We start from the raw sequence: 25,496 nt of genomic DNA on the forward strand, positions 1-25,496 counted from the left end.
GCGAGCTGATGCAATGCCATAGGCGAGGAGTTGTAGTTTATTTTTTTCTCTCCTTTAATTTTGAAATGTATTTTACCGTTGTTGTGCTGTGTCCCTTTCGTCAGGCGGTATAAGGGCACCAAAGCAGCGGGGTCCTGAGTTGTGTGTCGTGGCCGCCTGAGGAGAGAAGCCGATTGAAAAGAGCAGAGTGAAGCCGAGGGCCCGGTGTAGTGCAACAACATGGTAATAACCCATTGTCCGCAGAGTGAGCATCTCACGGGAGATCTTCTACCGCTTGGCTATAGTTCCAGAGCAGGGCAGCGCTGGGGGTACATGCGGCTTAGAGACAGATACAAAGTAATGGCGATCTAGTAGGCCCCACCAAGGCCTTCAGCTTCTCTGACTGCCGCACGTTCAGTATTTCACCGGCAATATCCCAAGAACTAGAGGACTTACATTCTGTCCCGAATCTCTGTTGTCATGGACGAGAGATGTCCGTGATCCGGCGTTTCAGTCTGTTTGTTTGAACTCATCAAAAGGTTTGTGGCTCACAACAACGCCACGTCAGCAGTAGTCAAAACCCAAATGCCTCTAAATGAGGTAAATGCGTTTGCAGTAATGAAATTACCCACCAGTGGATCTAACATGGTCGCAAAATTATTAGAACAAATATTCTTTGGGACAGAATTAATCGCCACATGGAGAGGCAAGGATTAATCAACACAGAACGCTGGAGAAACTCGGCAGCTTCGATTCTGGTCGCTTCTCTCCACAGATGCTGCCAGACTTGCTGAGTTTTTGTAGAAATTTTCTGTATTTGTTTCAGATTTCTAGCATCTGTAAGGATGAATCAAGGCGACTCAGCATGGCTTTGTTTGGGAGAGATCAGGTCTAACAAATTCATTTTTTTTTGAGGAGGTGACTGGCTGTGTGGGTGAGGGTAGTGCAGTTGGTGTAGTCTTCATGCACGTCATTAAGATTTTTGGCAAGGTCTTGCATGATACACTGGTTAAGAAGCTTAGAGTCCATGGAATCCAGGGCAGTTTGGCAAATTGGATCCAATAATGGCTTAGTGGAAGGAAGCATAGTGTGAATGAAGGGTATTTTTGTGACTAGAACCATGTCCAGTAGTGCTCCACAAGGTTTGCAGTGTACATTAATGATGTGGACATGACTGTAGGACATAGAATCAATAAGTTCACAAATGACATGGAGGTTGGTCTGTTGAATAGTGAGGAGAAGAGCCTTTAGACTGTTATATAGATGGACTGAACAGTGAAAAATGAAATATAATCCTGAAAAGTGTAGGGTGATGCATTTTGGGAGGACTAACAAGGCAGGGGAGTAAATATTGAATGGTAGGAAGCTTAAAATGCAGTGAATTAGAGGGACCTAGATGTGTGTATCTATAGATCCTTGCAGGCAGCAGGTCAAATAGATTGATAAAAGGGCATATCAGATACATGTATTTATTTGTCAAGGGGCTGAACACAAAAGCAAGGAGGTATATGTAATGTTAGGCCACAGCTGGAGTACTGTGTGCAATTCTTGTCATGCAATAGAAAGGATGTGATTTCACTAGAAATGATACAAAGAAGATTCACCAAAATATTGCCTGGGCTGTAGCAATTCAACTATGAAAAGAGACTAGATAGGTTGGAGTTGCTTTCCTTGGAGCAAGGAAGGCTGGACAGAGGACGAAATTGAGGTATACAAAGCTGTGAGGGGGAAGAGATGGGGAACTTGTTCCCCCTTTTGGGAAGGGTCAATACCAGGTGGCTTAATTTAAAGGTAAGGAGTGGGAGGTTTAGAGAGAATTTTGAAGTAAAATGTTTTCACCCAGAGGGTGGTGGATATCTAGAATCACTGCCTAAAAAGATGGTAGCCTGATGTATAGAGACATTTAAAAAGTATTTATATGAGCGCAAATTCCATCGTGCACAAGGATATGGGCAAAGTGCTGGAAAATAGTATAGATGCTTAATTACTAGCAACACAATGAGCTGAAGTGCTCTCTTCTGTGCTGTAAGATCTTTGTCTGGAATAATTTTTCTTGAATAAAATGAAAACTGTTTACAACGTAATTGTTATAACTTGGTATATTGGTGTAAATATTAACTGGTTTAGGTGGTTTTCATTCTCAGAATTTTGATTTCACCAAATGCAGTTTAGTTTGTGCTTTTTATATTGCAGTGGCAATTCTCTGCTTTTATTATCTTCACATTAGAACTATAGAAATAAAATGTCTGATTTGAGAAAAGGCTAGTGAGAGGTAGGAAAGTCTGAATCCTGTTCCATACTTCATAACTTATGTGAGGATAGCTACCCCAGTTTGTTAAAGTGTTAGAAGATTTCATGAGAGCATGCATGGGAGAGGTTGAGAGTTCATTCTCATTTTGACCCTATTTCTAACAGTTCCAAATCTGCTCTTGTCACCAAATTTAGGTTAACACTTCAATGCAATGTTATAGCTTGGAGCTGCTCTTTGATGTGAAATGTTAAGTTGAAGCCTAGTGTGCTTTTCGTTTGAGTTTGTGGAGGTGAAACCTGGCTGTTCATTTGTCTGTGAGAATGGTGGTTCTGATGATAGGTCATCAATCTCAAACATTGATATTTTTTCTGACCCTGTAAATACTACCAGACCTGAATGCTGAACATTTCCAGCATTTTCTGTTATTAGTGTCTATGTTCTATGCTTGTATCTAGACACCAACTAAGATGACCTTTTTAAGTGTGACACAAACTCCTATTAATCCCTTTCAACTAATTCAGTGGGTTTGGAAAACTTGACTATTGAATCAGTTTGTGTTCAGAGTGGCATTAAGTAATCAATATACTATATAGTGCTGATGGCTACTGCATTTTACCTCACTGCTATTGAGCCTTAAAACATAAGGTCAAAAAACTGTTTTGCCACCACTCCTGACATCCATTTGACCCAAAACAATTAGTACCAATTGTTTTGGTATTTTGAATCACTGTACATTTTGTGTGAAAAGAGCACTTTATTCTCTCAATGCTAACATTTTTTTTCACCATTTAGCCTGGACCTGCTGCAAGTGCAACAAATGTCGGTGCCTCCAGCCGATCACCCAGCAAAGCTGTCGCACCCCGCAATGCTGGTGGTGGATCCACAGTGAGGCAGAGGTAAGTAACACAAAAGTGATGTAGTACATGTGAGCTAACATTTGTTTCCGGTAATATGCAATGTGACAATGGATTGGTAATTGCCTATGATTAATCTTTTTATCTTGATTCGATTATTGTTGGTAATATTACTTAAATCATTCTTGGAAAAGTCAGCAGTTTTTAAGTACTAAGCTAACCAATGTCTGTTAAAAGATTCCCCTTAAAAGCCCTTTGAACTTTAAGATTTATACTTGAGACACACGAACATAAATAATCCCAAATTTTTACACTTGAGGTGAATTGTATTTCACTCACTTAACTTTTTGCTGATTTATTTTAATGCATATATGAACAGTGAGGGAATTTGTAGGCTGAGTATTGTAAAGGGGTTTAATTTCAGTCATCTTCCATGCTATAACTGTTTTTGATTTTATTACTAAATTGGAAATTAAATTGAGCTTTTGCAAGATACAATTAATGATGAAATAGTAACAATGAATGTAAAGATGTGTGAACTGGCCAACCCAGGTAGCAAAAGGAACAAAATTCATGTTTTGAATATAACCCTACATCAGTTTGTGTTTATTTTAAACAAATGTAGATATTGTGATGAACATTCGTCATTTCCTTTTACGACAGTGAAAGGAATATGATGCTAATATTAAAAATGTATTTGGCAGTCAGCAATGTGTTGTATATTATGAGAGAACTGTTTGGGGCAAATGCTTTTATATGTGAAAGCATTGAGTTCTTTGATTGCGTAGGGAATAAACACAGAAACAAGCCATTCAGAACAGAAGGTCATTGGTTGAGCCTTGATCTGTACTGTTTCAACTGCTGAACTAATACTCAAACCAATGACCTTTGGCTCTGTATGGCTTGTTACGTTGTTGAAATAGGGGTTTTGTTTACAATTGTTAATGAGATTATAGTAGGATAAGGCATGTGGATGCCTGATGAGGAAAAGATTGCTTATGATTGTGATGCTTCCACAATCTACTGACACACAATTATCTTGTCATTCATGGGAGATGTATATTTGTGGTAAGTAATTAAGGTTTCTGGGTAGCTAGGAAGAATATTACATAAAGAACCATTACCTTCAGGAGAAACAAAAAAAGTTAGATATCCACATTCTTAGAAAATGATTGCTTAATAGAGGTATTTAATTTGAATAATGTTTAAGATCTTTAGGAAAAGCTATTGGATGCAACAGTATGCACTGATCCAATTACAATTTTGTATGGTGGACTGATCAGAAGATTAGTTTCCATATTATAGAGGAGTTGGTAAATTGTGAAAAATATGTAGAGCTTTATTGACTGAAGTTGTAATTCAGTTGCTTTTTTTATTGTTTGTGTCTGGGTGTCACTAGCAAGGCCAGCATTTGTTGTCCAAAACTAATTGCACCTTGAACTGATTTACGTGTTAGGCCTTTCCAGATGACTGTCAAAAGTCAAACACTTTACTATGGGGTGCTGTCAAATGTAGGCCAGACCAGAAAAAGATGGCAGATTCACTTCCCTAAAGGGCATTCATTTTATAACAATCAATGATAATTTCATAAGCACCACAACTGAGACTAGCTTTACATTCCCAGATTTAATTAATCATACTCAAATTCCATTAGCTGTGATGGTGGGATTTGAACCCATGTCCCCAGTGCATAAGTCTGAGCCTGTGGATTACTATGCTAGTAATATTACTACTATGGCATCTCCCCACTATTTGATAATTAGTGATCTAAAGTGCTATATCAGTTCTCTAGTAGATGATTCAGAACATTTAGTATATTAAAGCATTTGGCTTTGAGGAAAATCAGTCTCAATAAGATATTGACTTGTAAAGGATAGCATTGTGAAATGGCACAATGCTGGCATATCAACAAATACTGCTTGTTTTAATTAAAAGTAGAGCAGTTTATTTGAATGCTTGTGTTTGAAATTGTCTAAGTTTCAATGTTTAGTAATTATTTGTATAAAATACAAATTTGCAAATCACATTTTAGAACCATTAAGTATTCATAAAAATCTGTTCTGTTTCCCATCCCATGCAAAACTAAAAGAAAATCAATGACTCTTCATTCTGTATTCATTTTGCTGAAAACTATACTGTGAAAAGTGGTAGTAAGAACTGCCAATGCTGGAGTCAGATAACACAGTGTGGAGCTGGAGGAACACAGCAGGCCATGCAACATCAGAGGAGCAGGAAAGCTGACGTTTCAGAAATTTCTGAAGAAGGGTCCCGACCCGAAATGTCAGCTTTCCTGCTCCTCTGATGCTGCCTGGCCTGCTGTGTTCCTCCAGCTCCACATTGTGTTATCTGCAAAAAGTGGTGTAGTGTGTGCGAAGTGAAAAATGCTAATTGGTGATTCATGTCTCTCAGTACTGATGGGAGCTAAAGAGACTAGTGAGAAAAGATCAAGTCTTTTCTCATTAGAGCAAGTGTTATTGAATTTATCTAACATTCTGTTCTCCTGTATTTCACAGCATTGTCTTGCTCACCTCTCCTTGTGCCCCATTGAACATGTTAATTCTCAAAGTTTTCATCATATTTTCAATACTTTTTGACATTATTTCAGCTTGGATCTAATTTTCAGCCTATATCCCTACTTGAATCCTGTTGTTTCTGCCCTTGGTGTCTTCAACCATCATGATCATACAATTCAGAATTCTCTCCCTAAAGCTCTTGAATTTGCTCAATCACTTCCATCCCCTCTGATGCATTTCCACCACCACCTTCATTAGTTGTGCATTTCCCTCAGTGTTCCACATACCAAATGTCTCTAAGCTAACCTTCAGCAACAAATCCAATGATGACTTCTTTGTGGAGCGCATTGAGTTAAGGTCATTGGGTCCACCACCCTCTTCTGGCATTTGAGCAGTGGGACCGAGGGTGACATTGATTTTTCTCGGGCACTTTTCTTCCTGCAATATGTTTTCTATCACATCAATAATAGAACTTGCATGCTTTCATAGTTTTTAATTTAAAATATTACATAGTATAACTTTGCCAATACTTTTGGCGTGTAGATTTTTCACAGCTGATTTCCCATTCATTTATGTAAATTTTTACAGCATTTACATCCTCCTTTTTGTATTGCCACACTCTGGGGTTGTCTTTTCATTTTTAGAGACTGTCCGTGAATGAAGAGAATGTTATTACTTTAGTGTATGAGAATTTCTATTGATTGTAGACCCTCACTGAGTCATGCTTTGCAATGCTGACAGTTAGCAATTTTAGCTTTGGCTGGATTAGCAAGTTTCAGCATTTGACATTGGTTAATTGACTAGCTGCTTGAGAAGTGTTAAAGGATAATTAATATTACACCGTGTGATTAGCTGCTACGTTTTTCATCATTATTATCATTGCATTGTTAGGATTTGTACATTTCAAGGCTACTGTTATTAACCTTTGAAACAAAACATGCACTTTTCTGCAAAGAATGCTGATCATGGCTTCAATGTCAAAATAATGTAATTAGAATTATATTTAAAAACCATCTGGTCAGTCCACATTTCACCTAATTCGACAAAACGGCAGATCAAATGTTGAATGAAACAAATACTGGTTTTCAGCGAAACAGTGTGGAGCTGGAGGAACACTGCAGGTCATGCAGGATCAGAGGAGCAGGAAAGTCAACGTTTGGGTTTACACGCTTCAACAGGTCTAGGGAGGGAGAAGGGAGCTCATAAGTAAAGAGATGGAGGGCTGAGTCGAGGGGAAGGTAGAGCAGATAGGTGAGAAAGAAGATGGACGGGTTGTGTCAGGTCACGGGGGTGGGGGTTGGACATGGAACGAGGCCAGGGCTGGGGAGATTCTGAAACTAGTGAATTCTATGTTGAGGCCATTGGACTGTAAGCTCCTGAGGCAGAATATGAGGTGTTTTTCCTCCAGTTTACATGTGGCATCATTGTGACACTGGAGGAGGTCCAGGATGGATATGTCATCAAGGGAGTGGGAGGGGGAACTTAAAATGGTTGGCAACCAGAAGGTTGATTACAGAGTGCAGATACTCCGCGAATTGGTCTCTGAGTCTGTGCTTGGTTTCACCAATGTAGAGGAGACCACATTGGGAGCAACGGATACAGTAGATGTAGAGAAATTGGGAGTATAGGATTGCATTCTTGCAGGAGGGTGGGTGAGAAGTCAAGTTCTTGTAGCTATGAGAGTCAGTTTGTTTGAAATAGATGTCGGTGCTGAGCCGGTTACAACAAGAACTTGATGACCCCTCCTGCAAGAATGCAATCCCATACTCCCAATTCCACCATCTCTGCCACATCCACTCCCAGGGTGGAGCATCCCGTTCCTGGACGTCCCAGATGTCCTCCTACTTCAAGGACAGTAACTTCTCCCCTCCGGTGATTCATAATGACCTCAACCACATCTCTTGCACTTCTGCCCTCAAGCCCCCACACCTCCATCAAAAATAAGGACAGAGACCCCTGGTCCTCGCATACCACCCCACCAACCTGCGAATCCAGCACATCATCTTCTGCCACCTGCAATCTGACCCCTCCACGAAAGAAGAGATTTCCCTTCCCACCCTATCTGCCTTCCATAGGGACTGCTCACTCCACAACTCCGCAACTGCCTCATTCGACCCAGTACCTTTCCCTGCAACTGCTGGAGATGCTACACCTGCCCCACACTTCCCCCTGTCACCTCTGTCCAAGGCCCCAAATAATCTTTCCAAATCCAACAGGGATTCACCTGTACGTCCCCCAACCTGATCTACTGTATCCGTTGCTCCTGATGTGGTCTCCTCTACATTGGTGAGATCAAGCGCAGACTCGGTGACTGATTTGCAGAGCATCTATGCTCTGTATCCTATAATCAACAGCACTTTCTGGTTGCTAACCACTTTAACTTCCCCTCCCACTCCCTTGGTGACATGTCCATCCTGGGCCGCCTCCAGTGTCACAATGATGCCACACGTAAACTGGAGGAACAACACCTCATATCCCGCCTCAGGAGCTTACAGCCCAATCGCCTCAACGTAGAATTCATCAGTGTTCAAAAACTCCCCACCCCTGGCCTCCTCCCATGTCCAAGCCTCGCTCTCATCCCTGCCTCCTTGACCTGACAGAACCTGTCCATCTTCTTTCTCACCTATCCGCCCCACCCTTCCCACTGACCATTCCCCACTACCTGCTACCTGCATCCACCTATCGCCATCCCACCTACCTTTCCCCAACTCCCTCCCTCTTATTTAGTTCTGAGCTCCCTTTCCCCTCCCCAGTCCTGATGAAGGGTATAAACCCGAAATGTCAACTTTCCTGCTCCTCTGATGTTGCCTGACCTGTTGTGTTCCTCCAGCTCCACACTGTATCACCTCTGACTCCAGCATCTGCAGTTCTTGCTATCTCACAGTTTGCTGCAAACTGTGGCAGTATAAATGCCCCATGGCATGTAATAAGAGGCCATTTCTGGCACATTTCATTTTCTTTGTATGATCACAGAATCAGTATAAATTCAGTTAGCATGTGTAGTAATGGAAATTCAGTTTTATATATGGAACAAATTTCTACACCTGTTTGAAGTTATTTGACTGGATGACCTGTGTCCTAGATATCTCAAAACAATGGCTGCAAAAAAAAGTGAATGCACTTGTTATAACCTTCCAAAATTCCCTAGATTCTGGCAAGCTCCCAGCAGACTGGAATACTGCCAATTTAGCACTATTATTCATGAAATGAAGAAGATAGTAAATGGATAAGTATAGGTCAGTTTTTCTGACACCTACCGTAAGGAAAATACCTCAATCCATGGTTTTGTCAAAAGCACAATTGTGAATGACAAATTTATTGGCATTCCTTGAGGGTGCAACAACTGGGGTGAATAAAGGGGAATCTGTCGATTTATGTTTTAGATTTCCAAAAGGCATTCGATAAGGTGTCATGTTAAAAAGTTACTGAATAAGATAAGAACTCATGTTGGCAGTGATATATTAGCATAGATTGACTAACTTGCAGGAAACAGACCATTATTATAAATGGGTCAAATTCAGGTTTGAAAACTATCTCGTGGAATGTTACAGGGCTTATTGCTGGGGTTTCAAATATTGATTTAAATGAAGGGACAGCCTTTAGCCAAAGTTGCTGACGACACAAAGAAAGGAAAGCGAGTCATGAAGAGGAAAGAAAAAATCTGCAAATGGATGAAGATAAGTTGAGTTGGCAACAAAATTAGCATTTGTACTGATGAATCATGGGACTCAGTAAATTCTTCTTTCTCCCTAAGAATGCTGCCAGACCTGCTGAGTTTCACCTGCAAGGCAAATAGAATGTTGCAAGCCGCCTGGAAGTAGAGAATTCTTGTTATGGCTGTATCAGGCATTGATGATGTGACACCTGGAGTATTTTGTACATTTTTTGGTCATATTATTAAGTTGGGATATAATTGCATTAAAAGGTGTCCAGAGAAGCTTCACTAGTCTGATTCCATGGAAGAAGTGGTTGTCTTATGAGAAAAGTTTAAGAAGGCTGGAGCTATACTTATTGGACTTTAGAAAAGTGAGAGGTGATTTTATTGAAACATAACATTTTGAGGGGCATGACAAAGTGGATGATAGGAGGATATTTCATCTTGGGGGTTGGGGAGTGGAATATAGTACTAGGGGCGCAGTTGATAAAAGGCTGTCCCATTTGTTATGGTGATGAAAAGGAATTTCTTCTGGTGGTTGGTTATGCTCATACGAAATAGAAACAGAATTAGGCATTTGGCCCCTTGAGTCTGCTCTGCCATTCAGTAAGATTGCAGCTGATCTGATTGCTAGTGTTACTGTGCAGATCTCTTCCACCGAGAGCAGTGGAGGTTGGGTTATTGAATTTATTAAAGACTGAATTTGACTTGATCAACAAAGAAGTTGAGGGTTATGGGGAATAGGCAAGGAAGTTGTGTAGAGGCTACAATCGGATCACGTCAGATCTTTTTGAATGGCAGTGCAGGCTTGAGGGGTGGAGTAGCCTTCTCGTGTATCTATTATAACCTTATGAAAAGAGCTATTGAAATTCTTAACTTCAGTGTATCTATTCTGAATTTTGGTGTATAATGTGATACTTGGGCTGCAGTTTATACTAAACTCAAAGTATCGATCTGGCTCCCTTTTTCTCTCTCTTCAAATAAATATATCCCTTTTGGGGACATAGACTCTCAAACCTTATTTTGTCCTTCCACTCCTTCACAATCTGCTTTGATCCACAGTCTACTTTGACTGCTGATTGAGATTCTAAGTGATCCACCCTTGATACAGCAGCATCACCACCATCTGTGCCAATCTCAACCACTAGGAGGCGTTTGTGTAGCTTGGGCAATTACCTGGTTTCCTGATTTCCTCTTTTTGATCCTTGTTTCTCTTACCAGCCAATGCCATCCCAAATTGAGCTACTGTCACTAACTGTTTTTAGTATGAGAATTCCTCATAATAAATTTGTACAATGTACCTACATAGAATATTGTTGGAAATTGATCATGGTTTGAGCTTCATTTTTTTAAATTACTCATAAAAGTAGGATTGCAGGTGCAGCGGGTAATTAAAAAGGCAAATGGAATTTTGTCTGTCACTGCTAGAGGGCTGGAGTTTAAAAACAGGGAGTCTATGCTGCAGCTGTATAAGGTCCTGGTGAGGCCACACCTGGAGTACTGTGTGCAGTTTTGGTCTCCTTACTTGAGAAGTGATATACCAGCACTGGAGGGGTGCAGAGGAGATTCACTCGGTTAATTCCAGAGTTGAGAGGGTTGGATTATGAGGAGAGACTGAGTAGGCTGGGATTATACTCACTGGAATTCACAAGAATGAGGGGAGGTCTTATAGAAACATATAAGATTATGAAGGGAATAGATAAGGTGGAGGCAGGGAGGTTGTTTCCGCTAGCAGGTGGAACTAGGACTAGAAACTAGAACTAGGACTAGGACCCTCAAAATAAAGGGAAGCAGATGTAGGACTGAGGTCAGAAGGAACTTCTTCACCCAAAGGGTGAAGAATGGCGGGGCAGGCTCGAGGGGCCGGATGGCCTACTCCTGCTCCTAGTTCTTATGTTCTTATAAATGCAAAGCTTTCAAGATGGAGAGTTAAACAAATGCAACTCCTAGATGACAGTAATACAATCTAGCTGAGAGCATGAATTCTGTGATATCAGTGAATCTTGCATAAGCATTGTCCTGTGTGGTCGAGTGATACAATGTGGAGTAAATTGTAATCAGAATAGTTTAAATTCACGGAACTCTTGCAGTGTCTGTCATGTTACAGGGAATGTTGCATTGTGTTTGTGGAGTTCTTTTTTGCACTGTTTCCGCCATTATTGACTAAAACACATTTGACTGCAACAACTGATGCAGCACTATTTTGGCTTGCTATTCATATAAATTTCACATGCTGGACAAATGCATGGTGCATTAGACAGAGTTTAAATATGTTGTGTTCTATTTATTTTTAAGTCAATGCACTGCTGGTTGTTTCAGGTATAAATAACTGAACAGGAACAAATCCTGATGGAAGTGATTGTTAGAGAATGAAGGGTAAGTCCAAGGAGGTTGATTCTTAGAAAAATTAGAGATGCTACTTTGTTTGCCATTGGTGATATTGGCCATACCGTGGGTGACAGCTGGTCTTTGATATCTAGATGGTAGGAAGAAATAATACAGCTCTCCCTAGAAAACTAGCATAATCTGGTGCTTCATTTTGCTTTGGTTTAACGTGAATGTATGCCATCTATGAGGATTACCATTCCCAGCCATACGCTTCACTTGATGGTTTGGGGCAAGGCCACAATTATTTAGATTTGAGTTTCCCTATAAAAAGGCAAAATAATTACAGCTAGAATGACTACCAAAATTAGGTGGGAGGGTAGGGATGAGAAAAAGAGTCTACAGAAGAATATCGTTGGGTTAAGTGAATGGATAAAAACTTGGCAGAATGGGATGTAATGTGGGGAACATGAGGTTTTTCACTTCAATGGGAAGAAAATAGGAGCTGAACTATTTAAATAGAGAAAGTTGCAGCATTTGAAGGTCCTCTTGCATGAATCACAAAAAGCTTGCATACAAGTTCAGCAGGTAATAGGAAGGCAAATGGAATGTTGGCTGTTATTTCGACGGAACTAAGATATAAAAATACAAAAGTTTTCCTGAAACTATATAAAGCACTAGTCAGACCATACTTGGAATACTGTGAATACAATTTTGGTTCCTTTGCCTAAGGAAAGCATACTGGCAGTGGAGATAGACCAGAGAATGTTCAGTAAATTGATCTCAGCCATGAAAGGATTGCTTTATGACGAGAGTTTGAGAAGGTTGGGCCTGTACCCGTTAAGACTTTAGAAGAATCAGAGGTGACCTTATTTAAATGTATAAGATTCCTAAGGAGCTTGACAGGTTGGAGAGTCTTGGACTAGAGGGCATAATCTCAGAAAAAGACATTTTTCATTTAAGGCCAAGATGAGGAGGAATTTATTCTCCGAGGCTGGTGAATTATTTGGAATTGTTTACCACAGGGTGGATTGTTAAGAATTTTCAAGGGCTGAGATACAAATTTTTAGAAAGGTTCGGAAAAGTAATGTTTGGGGAGAAAGGCAGGAATGCAGAGTTGAGAATTATCAGATCAGCCATGATCTCATTAAATGACAGAACAGACTCGATCAGCTGAATGACCTTTTTTTTTGTACTGGCCTACCCCTAGTTTGATGCTTCCCCCGCTTGAATTAATGTCCGGAAGCTGGCCAAAACTGGCTGCCTGTGATCTACATTACTTCTAGAATAGTCAGTTCCAGAAAACTAAATCTATAAGTGTGATCCTTCTGCAAGCTTCATACAATCAAAATGTATAATGGCTGCCACATCACAGATTTATGAAAATATGTTGTTTTGTGCATCTATCTATTTGATAATCCAAACCTAAAACAAAAAAGTCGAAGTATGGATTATCTTATTTAGAAACTAATTTTAATATAAGACAACTGGGGAGTGTTTTCAATATTGTAATTGGCATTAAAATTATTGATATAAACCACTGTAATAGCAGTGGTTAAAATATTGTTTCGTACTTATGTTCAATATTCAGTTGTCTATTTCCTCGTCTTAAACTAATTAATATTTTGATGTACTACATCATATTATTTAAGATTTCAAGAAATGTCTGCCTCTGTCTTCACATAGTTTAAATACTGTTGTGAAATAGCAAACCTAAAATGTAATCGGACATTTGATACCTTTCAACATAAGTTCTGTTTTAATGAGGGTAGCTGAATAGCACCACACACAGTTCCTTGTTATAATTTTAATTCCCATTTCTGGCTAACATCAGCCATAATCAAGTAGTGACCTGATAGAACTACACTTCCCCTATTGTGCCCTGTATGATGGAAGGGGGTGAAAGCTACCCCGATCTGTCGCTTCTCTCCCTTCCTTCCCACACCCTGAATGTGAGAATACTGTTGCTCAGCATTGCCATCTGTTTTTTTTCCCCTTGCAAATTCTTAACTTTCAACTAAGAGGCTTGAACTTTGCTACCAAATCTCTTGGTTAAAATATTATTTCTTATACAGCTTTTTTAAAATTTAGAATGAAGAGGTACATTTTAGTAAAGTGCTATTTGTAGTGTCTGATATTTTCTTCTAGACCTTTTTCGGTTAGGGAGAAAAGCAAGCAGACAAGAATTGTGAGGATGAAAAAAACCCAGTCATGAACTCCATTGTTTTGTGTCTGACGTGATTTTAACTGAACCAAAATTAATCTTGAGTTAAAGTAGATTCCTGCTAACAACATGCCATTCCTGGTTGTAGCTCTTGTATATTAATGTTTATTCATCCTTATTCTTTTATCTCAGAAAAGCTACAAGTAGTGCAGTGAGCCGTGCTGGTCGAACCACCTCGACAGGCACTGGGGGTATGTGGCGGTTCTACACAGAAGATTCTCCTGGGCTTAAAGTGTAAGTGTTTTTTGTGGAAACTGAGTTGCAATCATTTAGCTGCAGTTGAGTTGCTGTACAATCAACTTGTGTGTGTTATTCATGTCTTAATGTTTGTAACATCCTCTTTATGTTTCAGTATCCATGTAGTTTTGTTTGTTTATTAAACGGTGATTTGCCGATGACATCATTGAATATACTGCCTAGGAATAGATTTTGAACCTGTACAACGGAATTATGTTGATGCACTTTGATACTAAAGTTATCCAGGATAATGAGTGAATCTCTTCAGATCTGTCACACTGTTGGTTTTATGCTAATGATGTGTTTTACATAATTTTTCAACTAATTCTTGTCTTGCACTGAGCATGGCAAGGGCACAGAATATACTCTGGATGGGGTCTTCAGTGACCATCATCAATAGTGGCTCGGTGGAACCACTACAGACTGAGCTAATTGAATCCTAAAGGTAATAGAATAGGTCTGCAGTCGGTGAAGGAGCCAACAAGAGGGAAAGTCCTCCTTTGACCTCGTCCTCCCCAATCCTTGTCTGTGATAGATGTATCTATCTACGACAGTATTGGCAGGAGTGGCCACAGCACAGCCTATGTGGTGGAAAAGCTCAGTCTTCACATTGAGGGTACCCTCCATCTTGTTGTGTGGTGCCACCATCATGCTAAATTGAATAGACTTTGAACTGGTCTAGCAACTCACAGCTGGGCATTCAGAAAAGTTGAATTGTATTTAATTACAATCTATAAGGTTGCGGCCTGGCATATCTCTCCCACTACCAATCCTATCAAGCCAAGGGATCAATCCTGGTTCCCTGAAGAGTGCAGGAGGACAAATCAAGGCATATCTAAAAATAAGGCATCAGCGTGATAACTTGTATGCCAAACAGCATAAGTAACATATGATAAACAGGGCTGAGCAATACAATGACCAACGAATCGGATGTAAGCTCTGCAATCCTGCCAATTCCAGTTGTGATGGTATTTGCCAGTTAAACTACTAACCCAATGAGGGGCCAATGTCCATTTGCAGCAAAACCTAGACAACATTCAGGCTTGGTGTGGCAAGTTACATTGTTTGGCACTTGTGTGGCCTGGATGACCACTTCCAACCAGAGAAAATCCAACCAATGCCCCTTGACGTTCTTTTTTCATTGTCGTATGTGAGTGTCGTTGGCCAAGCCAGCGTTTTATTGCTATTGTTCATTGCCCTTGAGAAGTTGGTGAGCCACCTTCATGAACCACTACATTCCTTGGGGTGATGGGATAGAGTTGAATTTCTTTTTTGTGTTCTGTTGGATATGTTGAGATAATAATGCAATGTGGTCTTTGTGATTGTGATTGTGATTATGAAATGATTGACAATTAAGAAAATGCTCATAACTGCTCTGAAGTAAGCCTAATAGGACTCTGTAAAGCAACAATACCATAATTAAAATGCAGCAAAGATCAGATCCAAGCAAGATCTGCATTTGTGTTCAACACCAGTATGTCACATGTACATATGAATAAATTAGTTAGTACTAAATTTTGTATATTTGTATGTGGAATGCAGGGGTCACCCATCTTTTGTTCCCCTTGATTGAAATGGCTTAGAAAGCCAGAGGGTAATTAACGGACAATCATGCTGTTCTGGATTTGGTGTCACATATAGGACAGACCAGATAATCTACCACTTTATCCTCCCTAAAGCACATTTGCGAACCAATCAGGAGTGTTTTTGCAACAAGTAACAATGGCCATTAGATTAGGTTTTGTTTATCTAGATTTTACTGAATTCAAATGTCGTCAGCTGCTGTGGTGGGATTTGAACCTGTGCCCCTAGAACATCAACCTGGGACTCTGGATTATTGATCCGATGGCATTACCAACACCATCCCTTTGCCCTAAAACCCAGAAAACCTAATGATGCTAGGAGTTTGTAATTGGAGGAACACAGAAATATTGTAAAATCAGGAAAGTAACCCTGAACAAAGACAACAAGGTGCAGGGCTGGATGAACACAGCAGGCCAAGCAGCATCATAGGAGCAGAGAGGCTGACGTTTCGGGCCTAGACCCTTCATCAGAAAAGTAACCCTGAACACTTGTTTTTTGGTCTACCCACTTTGTTGTCTGGAATAGATTGCTCCTGTACATGTTATAGCATGAGCTGCTGTGCAAGAAACCTTGCAGAAGGTTGCATCTGGAGCTGTAAGGCCTGTTCCCTCAAACTGCTAAGACTAGTTATCACACGATAATTATTTAAGGAGAGCAGTCAGCTTCCCATCTCAGTCATATCAGACAATCGTGTCTCATCTTTGTTTGATCACAGAATTTAATTTCTACCTCCAGTATCCAACTTGGAAGTCCATTCTTTTATATTTGATTACTTTTTAAAAAAAAAAATATGGAATGACCTTTTTCTGGCATCTGTTCCAAATTTGTTTTGCATGTATGACCCTATGTCCTATTGTCAGTTCTGAGGAAGGGTCACCGGATCAGAAACGTTAACTCTACTTTTTCCTTCACAGATGCTGCCAGATCTGTTGAGCTTTTCCAGCAACTTTGTTTTTGTCCCTTGTCCAACTATTGAGTTACATTGAAGTACTCGATTTATCTCTTCCACTATTTCACTATATTCTGCACCTTGAGATTCTGTCCCAGTTGTTTAATTTGAGTTGAAAAACCCGCATCTTTCCAAACTTCCTTTGGAATTCTGTTCTTTCATTATCCAGGATTTATCTCTGCAGCACCTCCAGCAATTAAAATGTTTTAAATATGAGCTGATAAATGGTAAATTGCATTCTTGCTACAGAAGTGCCAGGCAGTGGCCATTAAATTTAGGAAATGTAATAGAATCATTTAAGAAAGGAGGGGGCACGAACACAGAGAAGCAAAAGAGTAGTTAAACTTTCCTATTATGAATGAAGTCTTGCTACAATTATATAGGACTTTGAGATCACACCAGGAGTTCAGTACACAACTTTTAGCCTTCATGTTTAAGGCATCACAGGCCTTGAAGGTTCGCTAGATTCATTCCTGGGCTGAGAGGGCTTTCCTCTGGTGAGAGGCTGAGTACATAGGACCAAATGTATTTAAGTTTGAAGGGGCCTGGTAAGATGCAGATTGAGAGGTTCTTTCACCTAGTTGGGGAATCTAGAACATGGGCACAAAACAGCTTCAATATAAGGCATCCATCATTTAAGACCAAGATGAGAAGAAATTTTTCATTGCGTTGTCAAACATATTTAAGGCTGGAATAGACAGGTTGTTTTTTAGTCTCCCAGGAAATCAAAGGATATGGAAACAGGAAGGAAATTATGCATATGTTAGGAGAAAGAGGGTAACAAGGGAAAGAGTAGCCCACTCAAGGATGAAGGAGGAAAGTTATATGTAGAGCCACAGGAAGTGGGAGATTTTGAATGAGTAATTTGTATTGGTTTTCACTAGTCATGTGCTTCTCCTTAATGTTGAGGTCAGGGATGAGTGTCTGAATACTCTAGAGAATGTCAGCATATTGAAAGAGGAAGTTTTGAGAATCCTAAATTGCATTAAGATAGACAAATCCCCAGGACCAGATGGGATCTACCTCAGGTTACTCAGAGAGGCAAGGGAGGAAATAGTTGGGGCATTAGGAGATATCTTCACATCCTTGTTGACCACAGGTGAAGTTCCAGAGGACTGGAGACAAGCGAATATTGTTTCCTTGTTTAAGAAAGGATGCAGGGATGATCCAGGAAGCTACAGGCCGGTGAGCTTGACATCTGTGGTGGGCAAGCTCTTGGAGAAGATATTGAGGGACAGGATATATGTGCATTTGGAGGAAAATGGACTAGTTAGTGACAGGCAGCATGGTTTTGTCCGGGGAAGGTCATGTCTCACCAACCTGATTGAATTTTTTGAACAAGTAACAAGGATAATCGATGAGGGAAGGCCAGTGGATGTAGATTATGTGGACTTTAGTAAGGCATTTGATAAACTCCTACATGGCAGGGTGGTACAAAAATGAAAATCGCAAGGGATTCGGTGTGGCCTGGCTAGATCGATAGAAAATTGGCTTGGTCATAGAAGACAGAGGGTAGTGGTGGAAGGATGTTTTTCAGAATGGAGACTAGTAACTAGTGGTGTTCCACAGGTGTCAGTCTTAGGTCCTTTGTTGCTTGTATATATAAATGTGGTGTATATAAATGATCTGGAGGAAAGTGTGGGTGGTCTGATAAGCAAGTTTGCTGATGACATGAAGATTGGTGGAGTTGCTGATAGTGACAATGATTGTGAAAGTATACAACTGGATATAGATAGATTGGCGACTTGGGCACAGAAATGGCAAGATCGAGTTTAATCCAGACAAATGCGAGGTGATGCATTTTGGAGTGTGAAATTTAGGTGTGAATTATATTGTAAATGCAAAACCCTTAGGAGCACTAACATTCAGACAGATCTGGGCACGCAGGTCCACAGTTCCTTGAAAATGGCAACACTGGTAGCCAAGGTGATTAAGAAGGTATATGGCATGCTTGCCTTCATTTCCCGGAGCGTGGAGTACAAGAGTTAGCAAACATGTTGCAGCTATATAAAACCCTTGTTAGACCACATTTGGAGTATTGTGTGCAGTTTTGATCACCACACTACCAGAAGGATGTGGAAGCTTTGAAGAGAGTACAGAGAAGGTTCACTGGGATGTTGCCTAGTCTCCAGGGCATTGACTATGAGGAAAGGTTAAAAAGACTAGGATTGCTTTCACTGGAAAGACAGCATCTGAGAGGAGACCTGATACAGGCATAGATAGGGTGGAGCTTTTTCCCAGGGTTGAAGTTTCAATTACAATGGGGCAAAGGTTCAAGGTCAAAGAGGGAAAGTTTAAGGGAGATGTGCGAGGGAAGTTTTTCACGCAAAGTGGTAACAGCCTGGAATGCACTACCAGAAGAGGTGGAGGAGGTGGGTACATTGAAGACATTTAAGAGGCACCTGGATGGGTACATGAATAGGGAGGGAATAGAGGGATACGGATCGAAAAATGGCAGGTTTGTTTTTAGATTAATTAGGGCATGATAGTTGGCACAGGCTTGGAGGGCTGAAGGGCATGTTCCTGTGCTGCATTTTTTTTCATTTGTTCAAAGTGAGGTTGAAACCCAAGATCATCGTAATGGCAAAGGAGGCTCAAGGGGCCATGTGGTCTACACCTGCTCCAATTTCTTTTGTTATGTGGGAAGAACAAAGCTTCACAGGAAACCTGTTCTATTTATAAGTTGCATTCCTGCACACACTTGCCAAGCAATGACCAGTGAAGTTAGTGAATGTAACCCCACCATTCAAGAAAGTAGGGAGAATGAACACAGAACAGGCTAGTTAAACTAATGTTATTAAGGGAGTCTTGCTACAATTATATAGGACTTTGATGGGACCACATTTCCAATATTTAAAATTAACCTTAATCCAGTGTACAGTTTTGTTTGTGATTTAACTGTGCCATGAAGAAGTGGTTTAGCATTATTTCCCTAGGTGGAATTCTAGACCTATTTTAATAAGTGACTTCAGTTCCTTAATAGAGTGAAAAAAAGTACTGTTTCAAGCTGCGTCCTGATGTCCTCAGGATTGACTGTTTAAGCAACAGAGAGGAAAAACACGTTCTGTAATTGATTCTTGCTTTTTGTTTTGTAGAGGAGGCTATCCTAGAGTAAGACTTTTAACATTTTATTTTGCAAATCGCAGGCTTTGCTGAAAAGAAATTATTAAACTATTCTTGTCCTACCTTTTGACCTTTAACTGCTCTTAGCTTAATGGTTGCCAGCATAAATAAAAACAGGAAATGTTGAAAGTACACAGCATGTTGCCATCTGTAAAGTGCAAAGACAGGTTAGCATTTTTCTTTTTGTAAATGTTGACAAAGCTGTCACTTTACTTAAACTTCTAGTCTTATTTTCCCTTTTCTCTCTCTTTCTTTGATACTTGGAGTGCAAGTAACTTGTGATTTAAGTTTTTATAAATACCTGCATTCTATTGCTATTACAGAGTATTTTCTTAAGTATTTCTTTACAATTTAAAAATAGGTTTTTCTTTCTTGACTTCCAAATCACGGCATCATTAAATGAAATCGTGAACAAAGTTTCAAGTCTTTGCTATTTTAGAATAAGACATTACTGTGGGCAGCGCACGTTAACTGGCCCACATTAGTTATTGCCTCAAGTGCTTTGTGCAGAAACGATTTCAAACTAGATGACAAATTCCTCCCTTACTTTGTATAAGGTAGTGCCAATCAATTTAATTTAATCATGAACTCCTGTTAATTTTTATTGAGCGTCTAATTCTTTCAGATGGTTTGACACATTGGACTTTTCTCCAGTTAGCTGTTAAATATGCCAATCAGTCAAGTTCCTGCTTTTAACAGCCTCTTGGCCCATTGATTAACTAGTGCATTGTTGCAAGTTTACCATACTGGATACTAAATGGATATATTATACAAGTTGAATTAATTTATAATTAAATGATCAGCATTGCAGGATTAAATGTATGCAAAGTAGAATTGCATGAGCATCCTACCTTTTAGCTTGACAACTAAATTGCAGCATAATTACAAATAAATTGAGTTATTATTTTGCATTTTGAACTTTGTAACTATGCAGCAGGTTATGATTGGGGCAGTAACCTGCTCAATGCAGGCTCTTGTGTTCCAAAGGACGAAAAGTAGGGTGCTTTGCAAGCTGAAATTTAGAATGCAGTCATTTTGATGAGAAAAAAATGACAACTGTCTCTTAACTCCCACATTTAATGACCTTTTAAATTTGGTCTTTTTTATCTTTGCTTTAAAGCAAATTATCTCCTACGTGATGCCTGCCTTAGGTTCTGAGAGATAAGATGCGCTATGATAATCTGATTAAATCACATCCCACGCCATTTCTTTAGGGAGTTGGGCTACAGAGGTGAGAATTCAAAACAATTAAGAAAACTAAATAGCATGTGACCCAGCAATTCTTTAAACTGGACAAAAATCACCTTAGTTTCTACATAATCAAACTTAGGCCACCACTACTGCTTTGTACCATAAGACATCTCTGTACTTAGCATTATTTGTACCATAAGACATTTCTTTGGCAGTAATGACTGGTTGAAATATTGTTAAATGTTTTTGTTTACTGGCTTCCATTTAACTCTTGACTCGGTTTCATACATTGGTACGAAGGAGTTAAGTTGCCGGGAAGAAATACTTTGCTAAATGTGGCTTTTCCAATTTTATAGCAAGGAAAAAAAAGGTTCAATTCAAGTAAAACTTGACATTTTACTGACCTTTAACCATGTCATGCTGCCTAGCCTGGGGGAGAAGGGAGAGGGTTTCATGTTACTAAAGTTTAGATATTAACTTATTCAAATTCTAAATTTCTAACTGTGGTTATGTTGTAACTGGAGAGTGAGTGGCTTTTTTTTTATGATTGGAATTTATTTACTATATTTTGAACCCATAGGTGACGAGGGGCAGAAGAAGGCATACAGATTTAATTAACTAAATTTCATAATTCATTAAATTTCATTTAATGTCATTAAATTTGCATCAACAGATTGTGTATAGTGTCTTTAACAAAATACAATTTCCCAAGGTGTTTCACCGGAACAGTATCAAAAAAAACCTAACCGCACAAGACAATATTGGAGTGTTCTGCCAAAAACAATGAGGAGAGAAAGAAGTACTGAGTGCTCAGTGTAGAACAGATAATTTCAGATGCTGAAAGGCCAGAAATGGATGCACACAAATATATGCAAGGTTTTGAGGTTGGACGAGATCAGAGAGCAGTAAGACCTTTGTGGGATTTGAAAATAAGCATGAGAATTTTAAAATCAACGTGTTGATTATCCATATGTCAGTGTAACTCAGTGCAGCGAGTGAGGACAGGGACAGCAGAGTTTTAAATGACCACACATTTTATGGAGGATGAAATGGGAGGCCAACCAGGAGTGCATTGGCTTAGTCAAGTCTAGAGATAACGAAAGCATGGTTGAGGGATTTGGTAGCAAGTGAACTGAGGCAGGTGCAGAAGTAGGTGGAATTAGGTTAAATAAAAATAATTTAGGACTATGTTACCCATATGTGCTAAACACAAGCTTCATTGTGCATCATTGAGGAATGTGTTGGCTTGTATTCTTTATCAAAGGGCTATTGTGCAAATTAAAGAGTTGTACCCTGCAATTGTGTACATCCTTCAGAATCATCAGACGGCATCAGGATGTGGCGACGTGCCTCTCTTGAGAGTGTAGGAAATCTGAAGGCCTTCTTCAAACCTTTATTTTAATACAAGATCTCCAATAATAAATCTTTGTAAATCACAAAAAGGGGCAAACACTTGAATGTTAGGTGAAAAATAGATGTAGTGTTCTGTCACTTTTTTAATTTCGGTCATTTTAGCTAAAAAGATTGAAAGTGGGAGCTTTATCCTGAGCGTGTCTGGTTTTAAAGATGTAATTATCAGCTTTATTAATATTCCTCTTTTAGAGAGTAACAACCATTGTGTTAATCCTTGTTGTTTCTTTCCTTGCTTTGTCTTTTAAATAATTTGTTTAGATGGCATGAGTTAGCAATTAGGGTAAAAAAAATTAAGTTTCTCAGGTATTTTCACCCATGTTTCTTTTGAAGGTCAAAAAGTACCTTCAATTTGTATGTCAGTGGTAGATGCGTTTATCAGCTTTGACTGTGTTTCAATGTATATGCACACATTGATCTGAGGCTTTCAATACTTTGTGTTCATTTTACACATGGGAAATGAAACTGGAGCTTTATGTCAGAGTCCATTCTTCATCCAATAACTGCAGTGAAACAGATGAGTTCAGGATTTGAAGGATTTTTCAGAAATCATTCCGCAGTCAAGACAGTGTGACTGCCTATGTTTTAAGATCCAAATATTTTTAGACTCCAATTCTACCAAAAAAAGTTCAATTTAAGTAAATTATTTGAAAACACAAACCAATAAATTCCTTTTTTAAGCTATTTTTCTTTGGTTAATTGTCTGGTCTTTAAATGCATGGTCTATTTGTCTTCATTGAGCTGAGTTTTTTAAATGTAGATTTTCTAATTTCTTTAATATCTTCATAATTCTGAGCTAATAGTCACAGGAAAGGACGTGCGAATGTCTGTTGCAAATTATTCTTGCTTAGATCAATACAAGTAATAATGTGGTGATAGTGCTTTCTGTGTCTGACATTAATAGCCATCTAATTGGGAATTGAATAAATACCAGGAAAGGAGAAAATAACAGCTATGGGGAAGAGCAGGGAGTAGGAGTAATTCAATAGCTCGTTCACAGGTAAAATGAGCTGAATGGTCTCCAGCTGTGGTGTAAGATTCTATAATTTTAAATTCAAGTATTTAATATTTTGGGGCAGGAAATGGAATTTCTGAAGTTTAACTGTTTTAAAATTGACTTAGAATAAAGCCTTCTGTCTGATTTTAGCCCCTAACTTCAATGTAAGGTCGGTGTAAGTGGATTATAATAAACGAAAACGTGGTTATGCAGTGTATGATAGCAGCTAAAATGCAGTAAGTTCTAAAACCGAAGCTAATGTTATTTAAAAATTACTGTAGGTGCCCTTAAGTTTATTGGAGTTTGGGTTAAGTTTTCTAAAAGATAAATAATTTTTGCTACATGAATAACTTCATGTTATTAAAAATTGTGCTGGTTCTGGGCAACTGAACCATTAATGGTTCTAAATTTTCACAATTGGCTTAATTTGTTTAAAATTATGGATTCTCCACAAACTGATGAGAATTAGCTGTGAACAATTCTGCTTATGACAGGAATGTGAACAAGACTTTTTGTTTTGTGTCTAAAGTATAGATTGTTACGTTAACTGTCTTGTGTTATTACGTTGTAATCTAAGCTATCTTTTGGTGTGGATAGTTTAAAGCAGCATCGGAGCCTCATAATTAAGAACTGGTATGCACCCTGATGTCTGCTGATGCTATTGTGCAGTGCCGATTGGTACGTTGTTTTCACTTCTCCCTTCCCAATGAGGAAATTTAGTTTTCCTCTCTAAGGTTGTAACTGTGAAAGCAAGATTTATTTTCTGATATTCTTCACTTGGATTTAAAATCTTTTCAGGTATAGTGTTATGTAGCTTTTCTAAATCTATGCTGGGTGAATAGAATGGTACATGCTGTATAACTGTGACAACAAAATCCTTCCTAAGACAAGGAAATAGCAATAACTCTGTTTGATATTTATTATGCTTTTTCTCCAACAGTGCTAGTAAAACTGGTATTGTGTGGGTGCTCTTGCTATACCACTAGGTGTCCCTTTTGTCCCTTATATTGCTGCCTTTGCATTGACATTGAAACTATAAAAGCAAGCAGTGGTGAATGTACTGCTAAATGTGCTTCTATTGATTTTCTTTCCCTCTCTCCTCAGTGGGCCTGTACCAGTGCTTGTTATGAGCCTACTGTTCATCGCTTCAGTATTTATGCTGCACATCTGGGGCAAGTACACCCGATCATAGACAAGACCTCAGCTTCAACTTAATGCTTTCGTTCGTCCTGGACCAAATGCCTATTTTTATAGGAACTGAATTTTGACGTATTAAACTTCGCCTTCCGCTGATGAAAATTGATGTGAAGAATCTCTCAATAGCAGGATCTAACAGCTCGATCCTTTTTCCCAGGTTTCACGAAGAGACCATGTGTTGGATTTCTGAAATTTTTGGAAGTTTCTTTCCTATTTTTGTTTTACCTTTTTTTTTATTGTAAAACAACACACTAATGTTCAGCAATAAAAAGAAGTTATTACTTATTTCCATGTTTGTGTCTTTTCAGTATGAAGGTTTTTCCTACATAATTTGTTCTCTCTCTAAATTGTGACAGGTGACATACTTTTGAATATTCTGCTAGACCTTAGAGCATATGAAAATGCAGATTTTTAACTCTACCAGTGTGAAATAATTATCAGAAAGAGCCTGCTCTCAGTAAGATTCCTTTTAAAAATACTCTTGAAGTAGTTGACAGTGTGATTTAGTGACTGATATCTCATCCATGAGATGAGAGTTTAAATCCAGACGATTTTCTGTTGCCGTTTAGTTTCCTGAAAAGATGAAGTTGCCATAGACATAACCAAACTGTAGGCTGCTGCCTCAGAGAGGGGCAACTGGTGTGTGGCAGCAAGAAATGCCCTGCTCAGTTTCAGGCAAATTGTTGGAGAAATCTAGTGTAGACTTACTTCATAAGTTCTTCACGTAATCTAGCAAAAATGGGAAGGTCTCATTTCAATGAAACTAACAGCCCTGGAGTCTCCGAACAGAGAAGGAGACCATTGTTTGGCCTATCAAGTTTGACCAAGAGCTGACCAATCATGCCCCAGATCTATAATAACTGTACACTCTTTCTCGTGAAGAAAATCCTCAGTTGCCTTTTGTTTTTTAGTTTTTTTTCTGTTGTTGTGCCTTTCACAATACTTTCACATAGAGAATTCCAGATCTTAACTTTTGAAGCAATGATTATTCTAATTTCCTTTTGATT

General features: G+C 39.1%; 1 protein-coding gene across 1 annotated transcript; it reads left to right on the forward strand.

Annotated features, from left to right (window-relative positions):
• The first annotated feature begins 94 nt into the window (after window positions 1–94).
• sec61b (SEC61 translocon subunit beta) lies at window positions 95–24,774 on the forward strand. Its single transcript, XM_048607530.1, has 4 exons — window positions 95–222; window positions 3,023–3,126; window positions 13,934–14,035; window positions 24,397–24,774. Exons 1-4 carry the CDS (start codon window positions 220–222, stop codon window positions 24,482–24,484), a joined length of 297 nt encoding a protein of 98 aa, XP_048463487.1. The 5' UTR covers window positions 95–219; the 3' UTR covers window positions 24,485–24,774.
• The last annotated feature ends 722 nt before the right edge of the window (window positions 24,775–25,496 follow it).

The sequence above is a fragment of the Rhincodon typus genome, chromosome 2 (assembly GCF_021869965.1).
Source record: "Rhincodon typus isolate 14 chromosome 2, sRhiTyp1.1, whole genome shotgun sequence".
Lineage (NCBI taxonomy): Eukaryota > Metazoa > Chordata > Chondrichthyes > Orectolobiformes > Rhincodontidae > Rhincodon > Rhincodon typus.